The 21,109-nt window shown below is 40.7% G+C and overlaps 1 protein-coding gene across 1 annotated transcript in view; it reads right to left on the bottom strand.

Annotated features, from left to right (window-relative positions):
• The window catches only part of PCNX1 (pecanex 1), a 269,570-nt gene that overhangs the window by 21,150 nt on the left and 227,311 nt on the right, over window positions 1-21,109 (bottom strand). Inside the window, 4 exon segments of the mRNA XM_030213968.1 lie at window positions 4,064-4,214; window positions 9,522-9,622; window positions 12,796-13,026; window positions 18,030-18,283. Coding sequence (XP_030069828.1) covers window positions 4,064-4,214; window positions 9,522-9,622; window positions 12,796-13,026; window positions 18,030-18,283 — 737 coding nt within the window.

The following is a 21,109-nucleotide window of genomic DNA, read 5'->3' as shown; positions in this document are numbered from 1 at the left end:
TTCAGTCTTGTCCACTGCTGTTCTACTTCCTTCAGCTGTTCCCATCCTACTAACTCTTTCTTGAGAAATTTCCCCATCTCAACAAAGTTAGTTCTTTTGAAATCCAGGACCTTCAATCTTGAATAAGCTCTTTCCTCTGTCTTAATATTGAACCACACCATTCGGTGATCACTAGATGCCCAATGGTCTCCCACTGTGACATCAGAAACATTCTCTCCGTTTGTAAGCACCAGGTCCAGAATAGCTCCATCCCGCGTTGGTTCCTTTATCCACTGCTAGAACAATTGTTTCTGTAGGAAATCCAAGATCCCTTTGCTTCTGGACGACCCCATAGCAGAGATGCCCCAATTAACATCCGGCGTATTAAAATCACCTATCAGTAGTACTTCCCCTTTCCTAGCTATTTTGTGGATGTCTTCAATTAAGTCTGTCCACTTCTTCTGACTGTGAAAGTGACCTGTTACTACTCTGATATAAATACATTTTCCTTTCCTTCTTTCCAGTTTAACCCACAGTGCTTCTTCCGTACCCCACGTGTCCTATAGTTCTATCACTTTAATATGTTTATTAATACATTATATTGGGAAAAAAAGCAAAAACATCTGGACTAAAAGTACACTGTCCATTAAAATTTGTATTTTAATGAGAAAAAAACTACTTTAGTGTAACTGCAGATCAGTCAACTAAGTTTATTGCAAACAAAATTCAACAAGCTTATTCAAAAGTCACTTAACCAGTGATGAAAAAAAATATTCAGCTGACTCGCATTATAATGTCAGAAATAGTATGGTCGTGTTATATTTGTACATGGAAACCCAAAAATGTATTTGCTAAATAGCATAATCATTCTAAACTGAATATGCCACTTTTGTTTTCCTCTTAATGCCTCCTGCTAACTTTTAAGGGGCCTGCCCATCTGTGTAGAGGAATAAACTAAAAGTAAGGAGGTCAAGACTGTGGAATGCTCCGGGATAGCTAACATGACTGCAAGTGCAGAACCATCTGGGGTTTTTAAAAAAAATATTACATAGTAACATAGTATGTGACAGCAAATAAAGAATGATCCATCCAATCTGCCCAACCGTATAATTCATTTTCAACTCAAGACTAAAATAATAGCTGGACTGTAATATTGCTATCCCAGGGCAAGAGCTCAATTACGTGGGGATATACACAGTGTCTAGGGAATTATTTATGCCAATCCTTTGGCTATAGAAACCAACTTTTCAAAATAATTTGGGGTGCTAAACCCAATGGAAATTACCTCTCCCTGGACATACTCAAGAAGCTTGGACAATATTGGGAGTGCTCAAGCACCCACAGACCTGGCTCCTATGCCCTGGGGCACCGGTTCTGACATAGCCTGCAGAGTTGTCGGTGCCATGGGAGAAACTAGGTCTTGGCTAACAGGAGAGCAGCACAAAAAAATTGCTCCTCTGAGCATTGATGCTTCTCGGGTACCAACATCCTCGATATCCCGGAACTCCCAGCACCATGTGTTGAGGGAGAACAGTGTTTATGCTTCTTGGCCTTCATCCGATGCCGAGCACTGAAATTCCTCAGTGCTGACAAGGACGTCAAATACACACACCTCCTTGGCATGATGACCAGTCCCGGGGGCCCTAAACAGTGGCTGGTGTCGAGGCAGGTTGAGACCCACTGGATGAGCGACCACTCCCAGTGACAGACATGAGCCTGGCAGCCATTGAGACCAATGCTTCCAATGCTTGTACTGAATCAAAGGCCGATACTGATGCTGATGATTCAAGATCTGGCTCAAAAAATCTCTCTTTGAGCCTCCCTGGACCTCTGGGTTCTTTTCTGCATATGCAAACAAAGAACACAGTTTAGATGATCATGGTCTGGCCCCGAACAATGGAGACACCAGGAATGGGTGTCAGTCCTAGAGATGGTCCAATTGCACCAAGTACAGTGCTTAAATCCACTGGGAACTTTAGATGGCATGGAAGGGAAAACGGTTGAAGCAAAATCAAAAGACTCAATGGTGAAGGAAAAAAGGGACACAGCTAACCTGAAAAATAGTCAATGGAATCTGGTCGGTGCTCAGGCCTAAGAGGGTCTAGGCCTGACCACCAACCAGGTTCCAATGAGGGCCTTTGGAAGCAAAAAATAAAGGAAACCTTAAAGAGGGGAAGAAGGCTCTAAAAAGTATGAGTAATAACTTTATAAAAAAGTACAACTGAAGAAACAAAAAGGGAAAAAAACCCTGTGAGGGAAAGCATCTGAAGAGTTATCAAGCAATGTGCTAAAGAGAACACTAAAGAAAGTGTGACCTCCCTTCACAGTGGATTAAAACAGACTGCTGGTCCATGCTCATGAGTTGGGCGGGAAGGCATCCATGCATGTGCAGTGGGACTGCTGTCTTATGACCTCAAAGGGAAAGTACGCTGGATACTGTTTCCACATCAGGCTCCGTGGATAACATCAACCACATGTGAGATTAATATGGCCTGTTTTTCTTGGAAAAGTTAAGGAATCATCAGCATATAAGAATAAGGCACGTCAATCAGCCTCAATCTTTGATCTTAATAACTAGCTGTTCTGCCTGTGATTGGACAAAAATTGATAATGGTTCAATTGTCAATGCAAGTAATAACAGTGATAAAAGGAACTCTAGTCTGGTTCCCCAACCATTAACCTGAATGTTGCTGAGGGAGCTGTTAATATACCGAAAGTCTACAGTGCGACTATGTTATATGGTAGTTTGCCTGTTTCCATGAGTTAAACTGCACATTACTGTATTTTTCATATTTTTTTGTGGGAGTGGAAGAGGTGCGGTAAATAATGTGCTAGCTGGCTAAAGCAGAATTAATGTGGGATCATTTGTCGCCTCTTAAATAGATGGCATTAAGTGCTTCCACATTAACCAGGAGCAGGTTAACCATGTTAATCTGAACCGTAATGAAATGACCTGCAATAAAAACAATAGTGGGAACTGCCCTTCTTGATGCTGCACGTTAAAATTCTGCGTTATAGTGTGTTAAGCTCAAAACGTAATGCATTTTAGCAGAAGGGCCCCTTAATGTATTATAAATACCTTCTAGGAGCAAATATTTGGCTCTCTTTTCTACAGTTACATTTGTTGATCATAAAGGCTTAACGTTCAAAAAATTCATATGAATCTTCCTGCAGACAAACGATCATTTCTACAATGAGTAATGTATAGATGGAAGGTCACAAAACAAAAGAGCTCCAGTCTGAACATTAATGAGTGGACCTGTACAGAGCCCATTATTTCAGTGGATCACTTAGCCTGACAAGTACTGTGAAGTAAATGATCAGGGCCAAAGATGTCAGCACAGCAACAAAATTCTATAATGACACAATTCAGTGAAAGACGTTCTATTTCAACACTTTCACCAGGAATACGACACTTCTTATTGATCAACATTTATTTTTCTAAGGAGAGGTTAGGAAGAGGAATACAACTGGGTATAAATGAAACACTGAAGTATTTTTTGCCAGTTTCTTTATGACTGCTACATGCCAAGCTATGCTCAGCTCATGGTACAATAAATGAAAGGCTAGTCATCTCCAACATTCATGACCCCAAGTTTTCGCTCCCTAAGCAATGAATGGTGTTCTACCCATCCCTAGATCATAAATGAGCTATATACACATTCAAGCAGAAGTTCCCAGCCTTTTAAATAGGTCTGTCCTCCTAATGTTTTTTCTTCTCAACATACAAAGCCAAAAATCTTTCTCCAAGATGTGTGCTACACATGACATTTATATGGTTGCAAATATTTTCATCTAAACTAAGCCTAAATACTTGAGTTGACCAGAATGTCTCAAAGATTTATCATAGTTGAGCTATATCTGTCTTAGTTCACATAACATTTGAATTCTTTTCCATAGTGAACAAAATTAATTTGAACTAGTTAGTCCTAATTCACAATAAAAGCAGCAAGTGAGAGACAGAGGAAAAGAAAAAAAAAAGTTTCCACTTCAGTTCCTCTTTCTTACTATGGTTGAGAGAAGATATATAAGAAAAGCAGTGGCTGAAAAGAATAGATGCCAGAGTACTTTTACAGCTACTTACTTGATGAAGTTTGAGTGACATGCGTATTGCAGGAACCACTACCTTCCTCAACAATTCCATGTCAGCAAAAATCCACTCATCCCGGATTGATGAAATACGAAAATCTCCTTTAAACAAGGCATGAAGCCCATACAAGAAAGACTCCAAATTGCTGTTAGGAAACAACAAAATACTATTGAGCTCATAGGCAGGCAGACTGGAGCAAATCTGTACAGTTTACATTTACTTGCTTCTCTAAATGTTTAATACTGTGAAATACTAACATAACAAGTTCCATTTACGAGTGCAATTGCATTTTCTTAATTTAAATGGGATTTCAGGCCACAAATTACCACTGTCTCTCCCCTGTAAAATGTATTTGATTGCCACAGAGATAGGAAGTCACCTGGGTCATCAGCACTGCCGGTACACGAGAGCAGTGTCGATGCCAAGAGACCCGCTTCCCCTCCGTGAGTCAGTGCCAATGTGCCAGTCTCTGACACCAGGACCAGTCAAATTAATGATACAAAGCCAACACGGATTTAATGAAGGGAAATCTTGCCTCACTAATCTACTACATTTCTTTAAAGGGGTGAACAAACATATGGATTAAGGTGAGCTGGTCAATATTGTGTATCTGGATTTTTAAAAGGCATTTGACAAAGTATCTCATATGAAAGACTCCAGAGGAAATTGGTACATCATGGGATAGGATGCAGTATTTTATTGTGGCTTAAAAACTGGTTAAAAGATAGAAAACAGAGTAGAGTTAAATGGTCAGTGCTGTATTCTTAACAAAGAAGGATTGATAATGGGATTCCGCAGGGGTCTATGCTGGGACTGCTACTTTTACACATATCTATAAATGATCTAGATAGGGGAAAAACTAGTGAGGTAATTAAATTTGCTGACAACACAAAGTTATTCAAAGTTGTTAAATCGAAAAAGGATTGTGAAAAATTACAAGAGGATTTTACGAGACTGGGCATTCAAATGACAGATGACATTTAATGTGAACAAGTGCAAATTGATGCATGTGGGAAAGAGGAACCGAGGAACCCCAACTATAGATACGAGATGCAAGGTTCCACATTAAGAGTCACTGCCCAGGAAAACCATCTAGGTGTCATCATTGACGATACGTTGAAACCTTCTTCTCAGTGTAAGGCGGCGGTGGCGAAGAAAGGAAATAGAATGTTAGGTATTATTAGGAAAACAAAAATCAGGATGCTATAATGTCTTTGTATCGCTCCACGGTGTGACCACATCTCAAATACTGTGAGCAATCCTGGTCACCGTATCTCAAAAAAGATATAGTGGAATTAGAAAAGGTACGGAGAAGGGCGATGAAAATGATAACAGGGATGGGATGACTTCCCTATGAGGAAAGGCTAAAGTGGTGCTAAAGTGGCTAGGGCTCTTCAGCTTGGAGAAAAGATGGCTGAGGGGAGATATGATAAAGGTATCTGATATGATAGAGGTATATAAAAGAATGAATGTAGATGTGAATCGTTTGTTTACTCTTTCCAAAATACTAGGACAAGGGGGTATGCGATGAAGTTACAAAGAAGTAAGTTTAAAACAAATCAGATATGATACAGATGTTCAATAGGTATTAATCTACAAACCTTTTCCAGAGACAGGAATGTGGTGGAACTAGAGGATATTAATTGAGGTTGAAGGGGGGCCAACTCAGGAATAATGTCAGGAAGTATTGTTTTCTCCGACAGGGTGGTAGATACCTGGAATGCCCTCCTACAGGTGGTGGTGGAGATGAAAATGGTAACGGAATTCAAAAATGTGTGGGATAAACACAAAGAAATCCTGTTTAAAAGGAATGGATCCACAGAAGCTTAGTGGTGATGGGAAGCAAAGCTATTGCTGGGCAGACTTCTACGGTCTGTCCCCAGATCGTGGCTGAATAGATTTGGATAGGTAGCAGTGCAGCTTTTCAGGGGCTTCTGAAATCGAGTACTGTGCATCTGTACTCCACTCTTGTTCTTATATCAAACCATATCGTGTGAAGATCACTATCGCCTAGGTGGGCACCCACCCAGACATTAAAACACTTCCTCCATTTGTGACCACTAGGTCCAGCATCGACCCTTCCCTCGTGGGTTCTGACACCATTTGTCTGAGCAAGGCACTCTGACAGGCATCCATGATCTGCTTCTTTCCGATTTTGCCAACATGATGCTCCAAACCACATCAGGCAAGTTGAAATCTCTCAGCAAAAGTGCCTTCATTTTCATACCAATTTTATGGATATCTTCTATCAAATCCTTGTGCAACTTCTCCATTTGTGCCAGAGGTCTGTAGGTAACACCCATGTGGATAACAAATTCCATCGTCTCTTTCCAGGGCGATCCATATATCTTCTTCCTTTCCCCAGATTCCCTGCATTACAGCTTTTCTAATATTGTTTTTCACATATAGTGCCACTCCTCCACCTCTTCGCTACTCATTCTTCCTAAAAAGAGTATAGCCCTATATGGTTGCATCCCTCTTTGAACCATGTCTCTGTAATAACAAAATCCAAATTTCCTCAAGCATTTCCTTGCAAATCTTGAACCTTTTTACTTTGACTATGAGCATTTGGGCTCATTGCTTTAAACTGTGCATGTTGGGACAGTATTTGGCAGACAGCTTTTTGCACGTTGGCGCTATTCCTATGGAACCTCTGTTCTGTGGAATAGAGATTTGGAGCCTTCTCTAGCTAGGTTTTAAACCAGTCTTGTTTTGTATAGGCCTTTAGACTTTGAACAGGCTGTTTGTCTGGACAGGTAGGATTAAAATTTAGTTTGTTTAATTTTAAATATAAACTGCATTTCTGTTTTTAGATTTTATGTTTTCGATGTACAAAGCACTACTGAGCACCAAAGATGAAGAAAACTTATTATTTCAAGCTGGTAGTAGTGAGAAATAAGGTTACAAATTGGTCAGGGTTAAGGAATTCTCAAACTGATAAAATGTATGCTTTACAGTCAAAGGATATTAACTCATTTCTTAATTTTCAAAATACTACACAAGTCAAACACTTGCAAACAGAAACTCAGATAATTAATTCAAGGCATTAATCAGTCAAAAAAAAAGAAAAAATACACTTAAATATCTTCCTTAGACCACTATATTGGGAGGAGGGGAAAAGAAGTAAGGCGATACAAATAAGAAAAAGAAAGCAATAGCATAGTCTTTAAAGCTTGAATCACACTCGATGAGGGGTTCCTTTCATGATCTTCTTCAAGTCAATAAAGGCATGTAACTGTTCAGGTTCATAGTAAGTATGAGGTAAAAATAAAGTTTATGTGCAGAAGCACACCATACAGATTAACTGCACTTTGCTCTGTCAGCTTCATTGTGCATCACCTTTCTGACCTCATGTACAGCTTCCTTAAATTAATCTCCCTATCTTCTTACTCCTGTTGCTCTATCTTACCTATATCTATATTTTCCATCTTTGCTTACATCCTATGCTGTCTATTAAAATGTTCTATTACGGAGAACTCTCTCGAACTGACATCTGAAAGAACTACATTATTGGTAACTTTTGCCCTCGAGTTTGATCGAAACAATATTCTTCGGTTATATTTTCGACATATTAACGACTCTTTCATGGGACAAAAGATTCAAGTGTTCCCAGATTTAGCAAGGATTACACAAAAGAGGAGAAAAGAATTTCTTTCGTATAAGTCTAGGGTGCTAAAATTAGGAGGCACATTGGTGCTGAGATTTCCTTGTAAATGTTGTATTTCAATTGATCTGGTGAACTATGTTTTCTTTACTCCCAAGAAGTTATTAGAGTTTATTGAATCAAGGGCAAAGGCTGTTCCTACCATGGAGGTACTCCCTTAGTTTAAATATGCTGAATATCAGCTGTGTACACTCGTTTCTCCCATCCGTTTGTAACATGTTAATTTACTATAATTTTCCACTTGAATTATTTCTTAGTATCTCGACCAAATAATTGTGGACAAATTATATAACAAATTTTTTCCTTATTTTATTTGAATGATATAAAGTATGTCATATGTTTTATTATATTTCCGATATTTCAATACATTTATGTTTGTTGATATAAATGTTAAAACTTATAAAGAATTTTAAAAAAATGTTCTATTACATATTTTGTTGACACTGTAATACACTATTCCATACTTTATATTATTTGAACATTTTTACTGCTGTAACTGTCTATTGCTTAAGTTTGACTTATTCTTGCTGTATATCACCTTGAGTGAATTCTTTCAAAAAGTCGGTAAATTAATTCTTTATCTATATCTAGCTTTTATATATATATCAACACACACACACACACACTATATATATATCCTGTCTTAAAACCAAGAAAGCCTTTCTTCTCTCCTGAGTACGTCTCGTAATACTTTGAAACATACCATACTTTTTTTTGCAAGGAAAAGCTTCTGGTAGATATGAAAGTACAACTTCCTAATTAAATTTAAATCTTGCTCGAACACAAACAAGGATGAGTCTCTCTGAACCTTCAGAAAGTGAGGTTTCCAAAGTAGCTGCAACATCTAAAGGCACATTTCGTGTTTCCTGATTTGTGTTTTTAGAAGAAACATAATAAACTTTATTTAAAGGGGGTAAATCTGTACAGGAAAAACTTAACACTTCAACCAAGTATTTCTTAAAGGCCTCTATAGGTGAAATCCCTGGAGACCTAGGAAAATTAAGAAAACATAAGTTCAATCTTCTGTTGTAATTTTCAATAAACTCAACCATCCTATGTAAAGCTAATTTATCCTTCATAATAATAGCCGTCACATTTTGTACATCTGCAACCTCAGTTTTAAGCATTTCTATTTGGGTTGAGAATTCCTTTCTTGTGCCATCCAAAGACTCAGTTATCGATCTTACTCACAAGAGCTGAAACGTCCTTTGCTGACTTCTCTACTGTTCCGCTCAACTTCTGAAGAACTTCCCATATGTTCTCCAAGGATACCACTGATAAGGTTTTTGTTGACTCCGATGCTCTCAACATGCTCCCTGAGATCTCATCCAGACCACCAGCTATTGCACCCTATCCTGGGTCCTGCTCTCGCATGATTTACGAAGAAAGAACTCCAGCCAATGCCTGTTTATCGGACAGACACGGTGGTGGTTCAAGTGCCGGAGGGGAGAGTGTCACAACTTGCCCTTAAGCAGGGAGCTCTCCTTCTTCCTGCAAAGCAAAATCCACCTCTCCAGAACCAATGGGAACCTTTGCAGTGAATTGGTCGATAGTCTGCTGCACAGGTGAGGAGATTCTCAAGGCTGGGGGAGCTGTCCTGACAACCCCCTTTCTTTTCATACGAGGCATATTTCCAGGGGAAAAAAATTGGCAGCAAACCAACCAGACACGCTCAGTCAGCAAAGCTGATGATGACATCTTAACCCCGCCTTCTCCTCTATATATTACCCCATTTTCTTTGCATTTTCTCACACCCCTGTCTTAAAATAAATACATTCATTCACTTACCTGGACATGTGATGAGAAGCAGTTCCCAAAGCTCTCCTTCCAAGAACACAGAGCCCATAACAAAGAGTCACCAGGGCTGAGTCTTTACCTGTATCCAGCCGCTTGAAAGGAACAAGACAGGTCACAGTGAGAAGACGCAATGTATGAACTCTCATGAAACATATCTGTTAAGCTGGTTAGGTTGGAGGGTAAGAAAAAAAAAATCCCAAAGAAAGACAAACATCTGGTGATATTTACATGCCAATCACTATCTGCATTTAGAGTACCATGAAGCCTAGAACAAGAGACTTTCAAGAACCATATTATTTGCATCTCAACCCTGATACCATAGAAAGTCTGAGTACTGAATGCTACTTTATGCTTGGAATGTGTACAGGAAGCATAAAGCATACATGTAAGGGAAGATTTACGCCCCCCCCCCCCCAAAAAAAAAAAAAAAAAATGCCTTAAGATCAGAATTAAAATTACTACATTTCTCCTGCATTTAACATTAATTCTAACAGACCACAGAAAGTAACCTGACGAATGTGTCTTGCTAATTTGTATTTTATATTAAACGAAGCTACAAAAAAATAAAATAAAAAAAATCAGAGGAACATCATATTTTCTAAAAAATAAAAAATAAAGGAAAGAGACTACTACTACTACTATTTAGCATTTATATAGCGCTACAAATTTTCAAATACATGGGTAGATGCCAGGGCAGGGGTACAACATTTGTCTTCGAGGGCTGCCAAATCAAACTGGGTTTTCAGGATTTCCATACTGAATATGAATGACATCTATTTGCATACAATGGAGGCAGTGCATGTGATCTCATGCATATCCATTGGAGAAATCCTGAAAACCCAACCGGGTTGCGGCTCTCAAGGACAGACACTAAGCACCTATGTGGTAGGGTAATCCAGATAAAAAGGGTGATCTGACAATTGCCCACCTATAACCCAGCTAGAACAACACTTTGAGCTGCATTAAGTGGTGATAATTACAGGGTGTGGCTCATTTGAAGAAAGAAAATGCTGCATTTAGCCTTCATGTTCACATCTTATTTTCCATATAAAAATGGGTACCTGGTCAAAATAGCCCCGATAAAAAAAAAAAAATCACATACAAGAAAAGCCCCCGGCAAAAGGGCCTGACCACAATTTGGCCCCTGACAAATAAGCCTCTCAATAAAAGGGCCCGCCCCTGAGTATTTTGCCTGTTCTGCTCCCGTAGCTGTGTGTCTTTTTGAATCCCGCTGCTGCTTTGAGCCGAGGTATGCCTCCCCTTTGCCACCCCAGTTTCAGTGCTAACTGTCCAGAATGTCTTCTCCTTCCTCCTGCTTGGTCTGCACGGTCTGGTATCTATCTAGCCCCCCCCCCCCCCCCCCCCCCCACCGCGATCCTCCAATGTTCCTGTGGGCCATCAGCAGTGTCAACAAGTTAACAAGATACTTCAGCTGGCTCCAGAAGCGTTCCCTCTGTTGGGTCCTGCCTCATCTGATACAACTTCTTATGTCCATGCAGGCAGGACCCAACATAGAGGACGCTTTTGAGAGCAGCCGAAGCAGGTTGTTGACACTGCCAGCGGACCACAGGAACGTTGGAGGATTGCCGGGGGGGAGAGATACTGGACCTCAGAAGGTAGGCAGGAGAAAGAGGGAGACAAGCTGGACTAAGTAGGGAGATGGATGAGAAGGAAGGGTAAGAGATGCATTTCCAGATCATGGGAAGGGGAGGAAGGGGGAGAGATGCCAGAATGCAGAAAAAGGGGTAGTAGGACATAAGTACTGCCACACTGGGCCAATCGAAGGTTCATCAAGCTCAGTATCCTGTTTCTAACAGTGGCCAATCCAGGTCACAAGTACCTGGCAAGATCCCCAAAGAAGTACCATACATTTTATGCTGCGTATCCTAAAAATAAGCAGTGGATTTTCCCCAACTCCATTTTAATAATGGTCTATGGACGTTTCCTTTAGGAAGCCATCCAAACCTTTTTTAAACTCCGCTAAGCTAACTGCTTTTACTACATTCTCTGGCAATGAGTTCCAGAGTTTAACTACACGTTGAGTGAAGAAAAATTTTCTATGATTTGTTTTAAATTTACTACTTTGTAGCTTCATTGCATGCCCCCTAGTTCTAGTATTTTTGGAAAGAGCAAACAAGTGATTCACGTCTACCTGTTCCACTCATCATTTTACAGACCTCTATCATATCTCCCCTCAGCCGTCTTTTCTCCAAGTTGAAGAGCCCTAGCCACTTCAGCCTTTCCTCATAGGGAAATCTTCCCATCCCCTTTATCATTTTGTCGCTCTTCTCTGTACCTTTTCTAATTCCACTATAATTCCAGAGATGACAGAACACGGGGGTGGGAAGAGAAAAACTGCTGCACTGGAGAGGGAGTTAAAGGAAGAGAGAGGTCAGATGAGGGTGTAGGGGACAGAGGGGGAGAAGAGATGCTGGACCTCTAGATAGAGGGAGTCACAGTTTTTAATATACTTTTTATTTCTGTGAAGGGCTATAGACTATTTTGTCGGGGTGCCATAAAAATGTTCCTTTAGTCAAAGCAGGTACAAATGTCTACCAGTACTTTGAACCCATGCCAAATCTACGGGGGCCCAGGCCCCACGCAGCTACGCCACTGGTATATACATCAGCTTTCACAGCAGGGTTCCCTTATCAATACACCAAATGGTGGAACTCCCTCCCCAAACTAGTAAAATGGGAGCATAATTATTTGAAATTCCAGAAATTTTAAAAAACCTTTAAGAATTTTTTTTTTTTTTTACTGATGGACCCTCCCATAAGGAAGTGTCCTTATGGGGGGGGGGGGGGGGGGGTCCCCTCAGTAATGCAAAGTGTCCATTTCCATTCTTTTTCACTTCATAATTTTATTATTTCAAATTATTACATTCTATTTAATTATTGTTTAATTCAACCCCACAAAAGTCTTTTATACTGATGTAGTCACTGACTAATTTGTACTGTTAGGTTAATATATTAGATACATTCAACCTGATTTGTATTACTATAATAATCTGTTAGCCACATTGAACCCAATTTGATTGGGAATAAATGGGATAGAAATTAAATAATTATATTGCCAAACACACAGGTAAAGATACCACATCATTCAATACTCAAAATTAAATCACATATGAATTTTAAAGCTGAATAAGCATTTACAGAAGCACTGTCACATGACAATTTGTTTCATCACTAGACAAATTATCAGGCTTCGGTGTAGGAATATAATTAAGATGTGTGTCACAAGGCCTTGTTTGGAAACCCACCTTTTCTCTCCTTGAGGAGCAGTATTCAATCCAGTTGAGGTAAATTCCACAGAAACTATCTCTGGATATTCCTGCCAGTCTGAGGTCATAATCTTCATCAATGTTTGGATTAAAGGTAGGATCTACATCGACATAACTGCGGTCAGAGCAAGGGCGAAGCCCATCCTGCATAGTTTCATTGCCCAACCAGTCTTCCAGCTTAGAAGAGGCTGCGACATAGTAGATAATGCCCTAACATAGGGTAGAAATTAGAAGAAAGAATGAACCAACTACTAAAGTGTATGCATTCAACTACTTATAAAATGAACACATTCTGCTCTATAACCAAACATAAAATAAACAGAACAAATCTATCCCTGCATTGTCCCCATGAGATTATAGGTTATCCTAGAAAAATATGAACTTCGGAAATGGTACATTATAACAGAAACAACAAGGGTGAAAATGAAGGAAGTTCCAAATGCCAACGCAAACAAGGAGTAAGAGCATCCAAGAGTTTATTTGCCAAAATAAGCTGACACAAAAGACCCTACACAGGCTGTGTTTCAGCACGAAGCCTTCCTCAGGGGTCGGGATGGTTGAAAAAAAATCGGCTTTGCAGAATAGGATGTATAAGCCTATTTTAAAAAAGAAACATAGACGCCTATGTTACCTTCATAAAATAACCACCAAAAGCATGATCAAAATAGAGTAAGCAAATACAACACAAGTGAGCCTATTCAAAAGAAGACTGTTGAATCAAAAATGAAATAACTAAATCTTGAAAAAAATCTTGAGATTATTACATAAGAGTGGAAAAACTTTATAAATTAAGAGCTCACAGTGTCATCTTATTAGCTGCAACTATATGACACTGAAGAAGAGATACCGAAATGTAGACCACCTTCCTCTATAGGTCCAATTACATTATCCAGCTGTACTCAATTTGTGACCATGTTTTGTTGAGATGCCAACTGCTTCAGGAGCTCGACTAAAATGCCAGCATAAACTTGACAGTGGCCAACAGTCTTTTTATACCATAACAGAGGGAACTTGTCGCTGTTGATAACTACTTGCCATTCTACATCCTCGCTTCTGCATTTGGGTAACATAGTAACATATAGTAACATAGTAAATGATGGCAGATAAAGACCTGTACAGTCCCATCCAGGCTGCCCAACAAGATAAACTCACTTTGCATGGTATGTGGATACTTTATATGTATAACCAAGTTTGATTTGTCCTTGCCTTTCTCAGGGCACAGACTGTAGAAGTCCGCCCAATACTGTTCTTGTACTAAGTTTTGAAGCTAACATCGAAGCCCCTTAAAATTTACACTCCAGTCCATCCCTATCTATTCAGTCACGATCAGGACGTAGACCGTAGAAGTCTGCCCAGCTCCCGTTTTGTTTCCAATTACCGGCGTCGCTGCCCAATCTCCACTAAGATTCCACGGAACCATTCCTTCTAAACAAATTCCTTTGTGTTTATCCCACGCATGTTTGAATTCCATTACTGTTTTCATCTCCACCACCTCCCGTGGGAGGGCATTGCACATATCCACCACCCTTTCCATGAAAAAATATTTCCTGACATTAGTCCTGAATCTGCCCCCCTTCAACATCAATTCATGTCCTCTAATTCTACCGCCTTCCCATCTCCGGAAAAGGTTCGCTTGAGAATTAATACTTTTCAAATACTTGAACGTCTGTATCATATCACCCGTTTCTCCTTTCCTCCCAGGTATACATGTACAGGTCAGCAAGTCTCTCCACGTACGGTATGCAACGCAAATCCCATACCATTTTCGTAGCTTTTCTTTGCACCACTTCCAGTCTTTTTACATCTTTAGCAAGATACGGCCTCCAAAACTGAACACAATACTCCAAGTGGGGCCTCACCAACAACTTGTAGAGGGGAATCAACACCTCCTTTCTTCTGCTGATTATGCCCCCCCTCTACGCAGCCTAGCATCCTTCTGGCCACGGCCGTCACCTTGTCGCATTGTTTCTTCACCTTCAGATCCTCCGACACCAACACCACAAGGTCTCTCTTCTGAGTCGAGATAACTAATCTCTCCCCTCATATCCGGTATCTTTCTTTTGGGTTTCCGCACCCCAAGTGCATCACTCTACACTTCTTGGCATTAAATTTTAACTATAGAATATGCAGAAACGATAGTAGTCTTATTTAAATACGTTTTTTTTGTTATTTTTTATATGCTGTGAAACTTAAAACAAAACATACTTCATTTTATAATATATATAAAGTGCTCAGTGAAACGCATATTACTCTGGCGAGTCAACTGGTAATATGTGCCCTCCCTTTCCTCCTAAGTAATAATGCTTCTGGTGCCAAACCTACTTCATAAAGACCTATCACCTTACAAATGAATACTTAGCTTAGGGCTGGTGTTGTCGTTATCTGTGAGTTGCCAGAGTTTTGTGAATAGGTGACCGTGATAGTAAAAATCTGTACGTTGAGCCACCTTCCTTGAAGCGGCTCCTGTTCTTTCTAGTTATCCTTCAATTCTTAATTCTCTCTATAATTCCATCCTCCGTTCTCAACACACATGGTGTTTCACTGCTATTAGCGTCATCAGGAGAACCAAAAAGAATCTGGACTTCACTCTCGATGTCCGATCTTAATCTGAAGGGAGGACACCATCCAGTCCTTTTCCCCCATCACAGAAAGATGTAGCCCATCATTACAGTACTGCCTGTTATTTTTCCACGTATTACCCCATTCTCCTATGTATCTAAAAACCTTCTTCTTCACACCAAAGACTCAAGCCACTTATTGAATTCCTCCGTTTTGCGTAGTCTTTCCTCTCCCCTCCCCAACACAGGAATTACTTCAGAAAAAGCCACAGTCCGAACCAAAGATTTCAGTCTCTCCCCAAACTTCTGGAACGCTCTCTGTGCTGTAAACTTGCTATTGTTGGCCAGGTCATTTGTCCATAGGTGAATTACAACATCAGTGTTAGAAGCCTCGCTCTCTTCTCGGATCACTTTCAGTATTTGGTCTGTACATCTTGTAGCTGAATATCCTGGAAAACATTTCACTATGTTGGAACCCCTGAACTGTGCTCCTAAGTTAATGCCTCTGATAATGAAGTCTCCGAGCAGTAATAAATTTTCTGCTTTTCACAATTCTGTCATTAGTTGGAGGATGTTTCTGGGGTTGTGCTATTTTCATTGCCTCTGGTTCTACCACAGTACTTCTTTTTTCGCTATCATAATGATGCAACGCTGCAAAAGAATTTGACAGGGACAAAGCTTGGAAGGGCGAGTGTTTCTGTGTCACAGATCTTAGTCTACCAGAGCCTACTGTAATCCATCTATTCCTCTGATGTTTCATTCTCTGAGGCAGTGGTGGTGGTAAATTAGCTGGGAAATGAGTAATCCTGGTCGCTTCTTTAATTGTAGTTAATTCCTTCTTCAGTTTGTTGATCTCTTCTTTCAAGGCTGATATTTGGAGACAGATAGGAGAAGCTCTAAGGTTCCAGATAGTTTGCCTTAGGATTAAAGAAGAACATATATTGCACTGAATTCATAATGATGTGATTCACAAGTGTGCAAAGAGTGAAAAGGCTAGCAAAGGAAACTTGGAACCAATACATGTTACTTATATATTTGAATGTTTTGAAGTTATTAGACACAGTATTAGGATAGTTTGAGAAGTATCACAGTTTTAACTGAACTTTATGAACACATTTTGGATTGGAAACCAATGACGATTATATGGGGAGTACAGAGCACACATAGTTGCAGCTAATAAGGTGACATGGTGAGCTTCTCTTACACCACAATTTTCTCAAGGTTCTTTCAAGATTTCTTTTGATTCGGCAATCTTCTTTTGAATAGGCTCAGAGTTTGGTTGTATTTGACTTTTTTGGGCACTTCACATAAACAATTTCTCATGAAACAAATCCCTAAAAGTAATTTTAGAACAGGCTGCATAACTAGTGCAGCAGAAACGTGCATAAGATACTCTAATTTTGAACAGAATGCCCTTAGCAAATACTTCTACAGAGACTTCAGATAAAAGGATAAGCTATTTAGAGGTGACATACAATGGTTTTGCAGATACTGAGCTATTTTAAAAGGTAGATTATCTGTTTATTAAAATTTGCTATCAAACAGAATTCCATTATGATAAGAAAAGCACACACAAACCAAGATCATTCAGCATTTACAAATAAATAACAGGTGGAACCCATAGTCAGAAAAATATCACTGCTGAGGTAGTCCAAAGGCAACAGAAAAATTAGATTTGAGTAGAGATTTAAAGTTCTTAAAAGACAGTTCACAATGGATAAAAGCGGGTAGATCATTCCAGAGCTGAGGTGTGTTTCATGAAATAAAAACCAATGTGAGCTATTTCTAATATAATTAAGCTTAAACTGGTGTAAGGTCTCAGTTTAGGAATACATTTTGATACTTCACTTGAAAAGGAAGACCTGAGGGGTCCTTTTACTAAGCTGCTGGAAAAAAGCACTTGCGGTAGCGGTGGGGGCCATTTTTCCCGCATGCCAGGGCCCTTTTTCCCACAGTGGGTAAAAAGCCCTTAAAAATGGCCAAGTGGTAAGATTACTCTTACCGTGTAGCAATGCAGGTGGGCTCACCCATTGAGGTAGCGGTAATGGCTCCCACAGTAACCAGGCAGCTTGCGGAACTGCCCAATTACGTCGGGTTAGCGCTGTGCTATAAAATACATTTTTTCCCCCAGCACTCTGGAAATGGCACACTCTCGAGGCGGAACTACCACGAGCGGCCGCATTGGGCCAGCGGTAGTTCCAGGTTAGCATGCGGTAAAGCCCGTGTTGGGCTTACTAACGCTTTTGTAAAAGGGCCCCTGAATTTGGATCTTAGATTTAACTTTCATTTATCTAAATCCTAATGCAAGGTGAGCTACAAATTCAGGTACATTATTTCCCTACCCAAGAGGACTCACAATCTAAGTTTTGTACCAAAAACAATGCAAGGTGACTTGACTTTTCCTGGGATACGATGCAGCATCAGCAAGATTTAAATCTGGACTTCCCTGTTTTTAGCACACTGTTCTAACCACTAGTCTGCTATTCCATTCCCTGGACATGGATTCTTTGCATTTAGCTTAGGATTTCTTTTCTAGCACATGTTTTTGTAGCCATGTACCCCTTCTTTTTTGCTGCAGTGTTTTCTAAAACAGTAGACTGGGAATTTATTTGATGTTACGCTTTCAGTACATTCATAGACAACTGGGTGTTGTACCTTGACGTAGTATGTGGTCAGTATTTTCCGCAGGTCAAACACTTGAAGCATGGAGGCAGCACTGTTGTCAGTAATGCTGTATCCTTCCAGAACATACTTCGTAACCAGGACCTCCCAGGCAAGCCAGCGCTGACCAAAGGCAGCATTAAAGGACAGCATATGAGGAATGTGACCAGGCTCGCAACAACAGAACCCTTCATCTTCCTCCACCCCTTCGGTGATGGCCTCGACTTCCCGCTGCTGGCAGTATGTGCCTGGAGAGAAACAAGGAAGAACACAACATGGAAAAAACCCACGCTCATAGCATTTCAAGATAAAAAATTTTTCTTTCACTGTATTAACTGGTACATGGCTTCAAGAATCAAAACACTACACATTTTACACTTGGAATACATCAAGAACTAGTACTAGATCTAAAAATAAGTCATTAGGGTTCTAGTAACAGTGTGTATACTGTAAAAAAAACAAACAACAAAACAGAACATCTTGGTGTATCTGGCAAACTCTATTCAAGACTGAAAGATAGTTCTGGGGTTGGGGGTGGTGGTCGGGGGTTGCAGTGTCACATGATGCAAGCCATTATATATAGTGGTGGTGGTCCTCCTGCAGAATATGTCCAAAAATCAGCAAAAATCTTCTAGACCCCAAGACCTGCAGTGAACATCGTCCCCAACACCCCTCCCACCCACAGTAAGGACATACATGGACTGGGTGCCAGAGCAGCTATCAGCTGGTGCAGAATGGTGCGATGGTTGGATTCTATCTCCCAGGAGATGTCTACAAAACTGCAGTGGGAAGGCCATGAAAAACCCCCCAGCTCAGAGAAGGCAAAATGGTAGCAAAGGGGAAATATCCAAGATGATAAACTAAAACTTCCATCTATGAATGGATGAGACCAGGGAATGGTTTGATTCTCATATGCAGCACATCAGAGGTACACCAGATGACAGACATGTTGGACAAGTCACTGGGAGAGGTGGAAGTAGGGGTGTTTATTCTAGTAGGCAAGTGAAGTGAGGAGTTGGGAGGAGGGAGAACAAACTAGGGAAGGTAAAAATGGTGGAATATTATGGCTGAGTGGCAGGAAATTGGGGGGAGGGAGGGCAGTGCTTAGGTTGAAGAATAATGAATCCCATTGGTTTATGGCAGGGGCTAATCCAGGAATGACTCAACAGGATAAAACAAAAGAAGGTGTGGACAGAGAATGGATAACGCTATTATATTTATGCTTAATGTGGATGGCACACACTCCCCAATCAAAAGAAAAATATTAACACTGCTTAATAAACTAAAAATGCATATTCTACTCTCCTGTAAGTAATATTTGCCTGCAGCTTATAAGAGGGTGGACCAGTGTGGATACATATCTTTCCAGTAGGCAACATAGAGTAGCCATACTTGTACATAAAAAGCTCCCTGTTGAAGTGGAGTGAGCAATACTGAACATAGATGGGAATGTTGTGCAATCATGTTGGGTACACTGCATAGTTGTAAAATGCTGTTGTGCAAAATGCACCAAGCATATATTTGAGGGTTTGTTTGATTTTTTTTTTTTTGCAAATGTTATCACGCGGATACTTGCGCATTCCAGGTATCAAGTGGTGTTAAGAGGATACTTCTAGCTGATGGAATGAAGAGCTGCAAACTGACTAAGCTCTGAAGTCACAGACAAGAAGAGGAAGAGGTGAATTTGGTAATGAAGCCTTCTACTCACACCCTCACAAAAGTTATTCACGATCAGATTAGGTGTTAATAACAGGACTGTTTTTGGCAAAGACAGCAAAGTAGGGAACATTACAATATCTGACCATGCACCACTGGTGCTCAACTTGGAACAGGGAAATAAAAAATGGGAACAGGGTGGTGGTGGATACATATGGTTTTGTACCATGACAAGCAGCTTTTATTGAACGGGGGAGGTTATCACACTTTCTCCATTTGAAATTTATTAAACTATTTTACAAATCAAACAGGAAATACAACTGACTGAGTCAATCAAATCAGGAAATAGGGCAGTAAGTAAAAACAAAAACTCAAGAGGTAAAAATACATAGAAGTAACCTATCCAGCTGATTTTCGAAAGAGAAGGGCGGCCATATTCCAACCCAAATCGGGAGATGGCTGCCCTTCTCCCCTGGGTGCCCAAATCAGTATAATCGAAAGCCGATTTTGGGCACCCCCAACTGCAGTCTGTTGCGGAGACGAACAAAGTTCCCGGGGGCGTGTCAGAGGGGCGTGTCAGAAGGGTAGCGAAGGTGGGACAAGGGCTGGACAGGGGCGTGCTTAAGAGATGGCCGCCCTCGGCCGATAATCAAAAAAAGAAGGGTGGCCGTAGTGAAAATTTGGTCTGCTTTTTTTGGACCCTTTTTTTTCACGACCAAGTCCCAAAAAAGTGTCCAAACTGCCCAGATGACCACCAGAGGGAATCAGGGATGACCTACCCTGATTCCCCCAGTGGTCACCAACCCCCTCCCACCAAAAAAAAAAAAACAACTTTAACTTTTTTTGCCAGCCTGTATGCCAGCCTCAAATGTCATACCCAGCTCTATCACAGCAGTATGCAGGTCCCTAGAGCAGTTTTTAGTGGGTGCAGTGCACTTCAGGCAGGTGGACCCAGGCCCAACCCTTCCCTACCTGTTACACTTGTGGTGGTAAATGGGAGCCCTACAACCCCCCCCCCCAAACCCACTGTACCCACATCTAGGTGCCCCCCTTCCCCCATAAGTGCTATGGTAATGGTGTAGAGTTGTAGGGAGTGGGTTTGGGGGAGGATTTGGGGGGCTCAGCACCCACGGTAAGGGAGCTATGCACCTGGGAGATATTTTAATGTTTTGTTTTTATTTTTAAAAGTGCCCCCTAAGGTGCCCGGTTGGTGTCCTGGCATGTGAGGGGGACCAGTGCACTACGAATCCTGGCCCCTCCCACGACCAAATGCCTTGAATGTGTTCATTTTTGAGATGGCCGCCTTCGGTTTCCATTATCGCCGAAAACAGAGGCCGGCCATCTCAAATCCACCCAAATCCTAGGCATTTGGCCGGCCCCAACTGTATTATCGAAAGAAAAGATGGCCACCCATCTTT

Source organism: Microcaecilia unicolor, chromosome 9 (genome assembly GCF_901765095.1).
Source record: "Microcaecilia unicolor chromosome 9, aMicUni1.1, whole genome shotgun sequence".
Classification (NCBI taxonomy): domain Eukaryota; kingdom Metazoa; phylum Chordata; class Amphibia; order Gymnophiona; family Siphonopidae; genus Microcaecilia; species Microcaecilia unicolor.
This window is presented reverse-complemented; position numbering and strand designations above follow the sequence as displayed.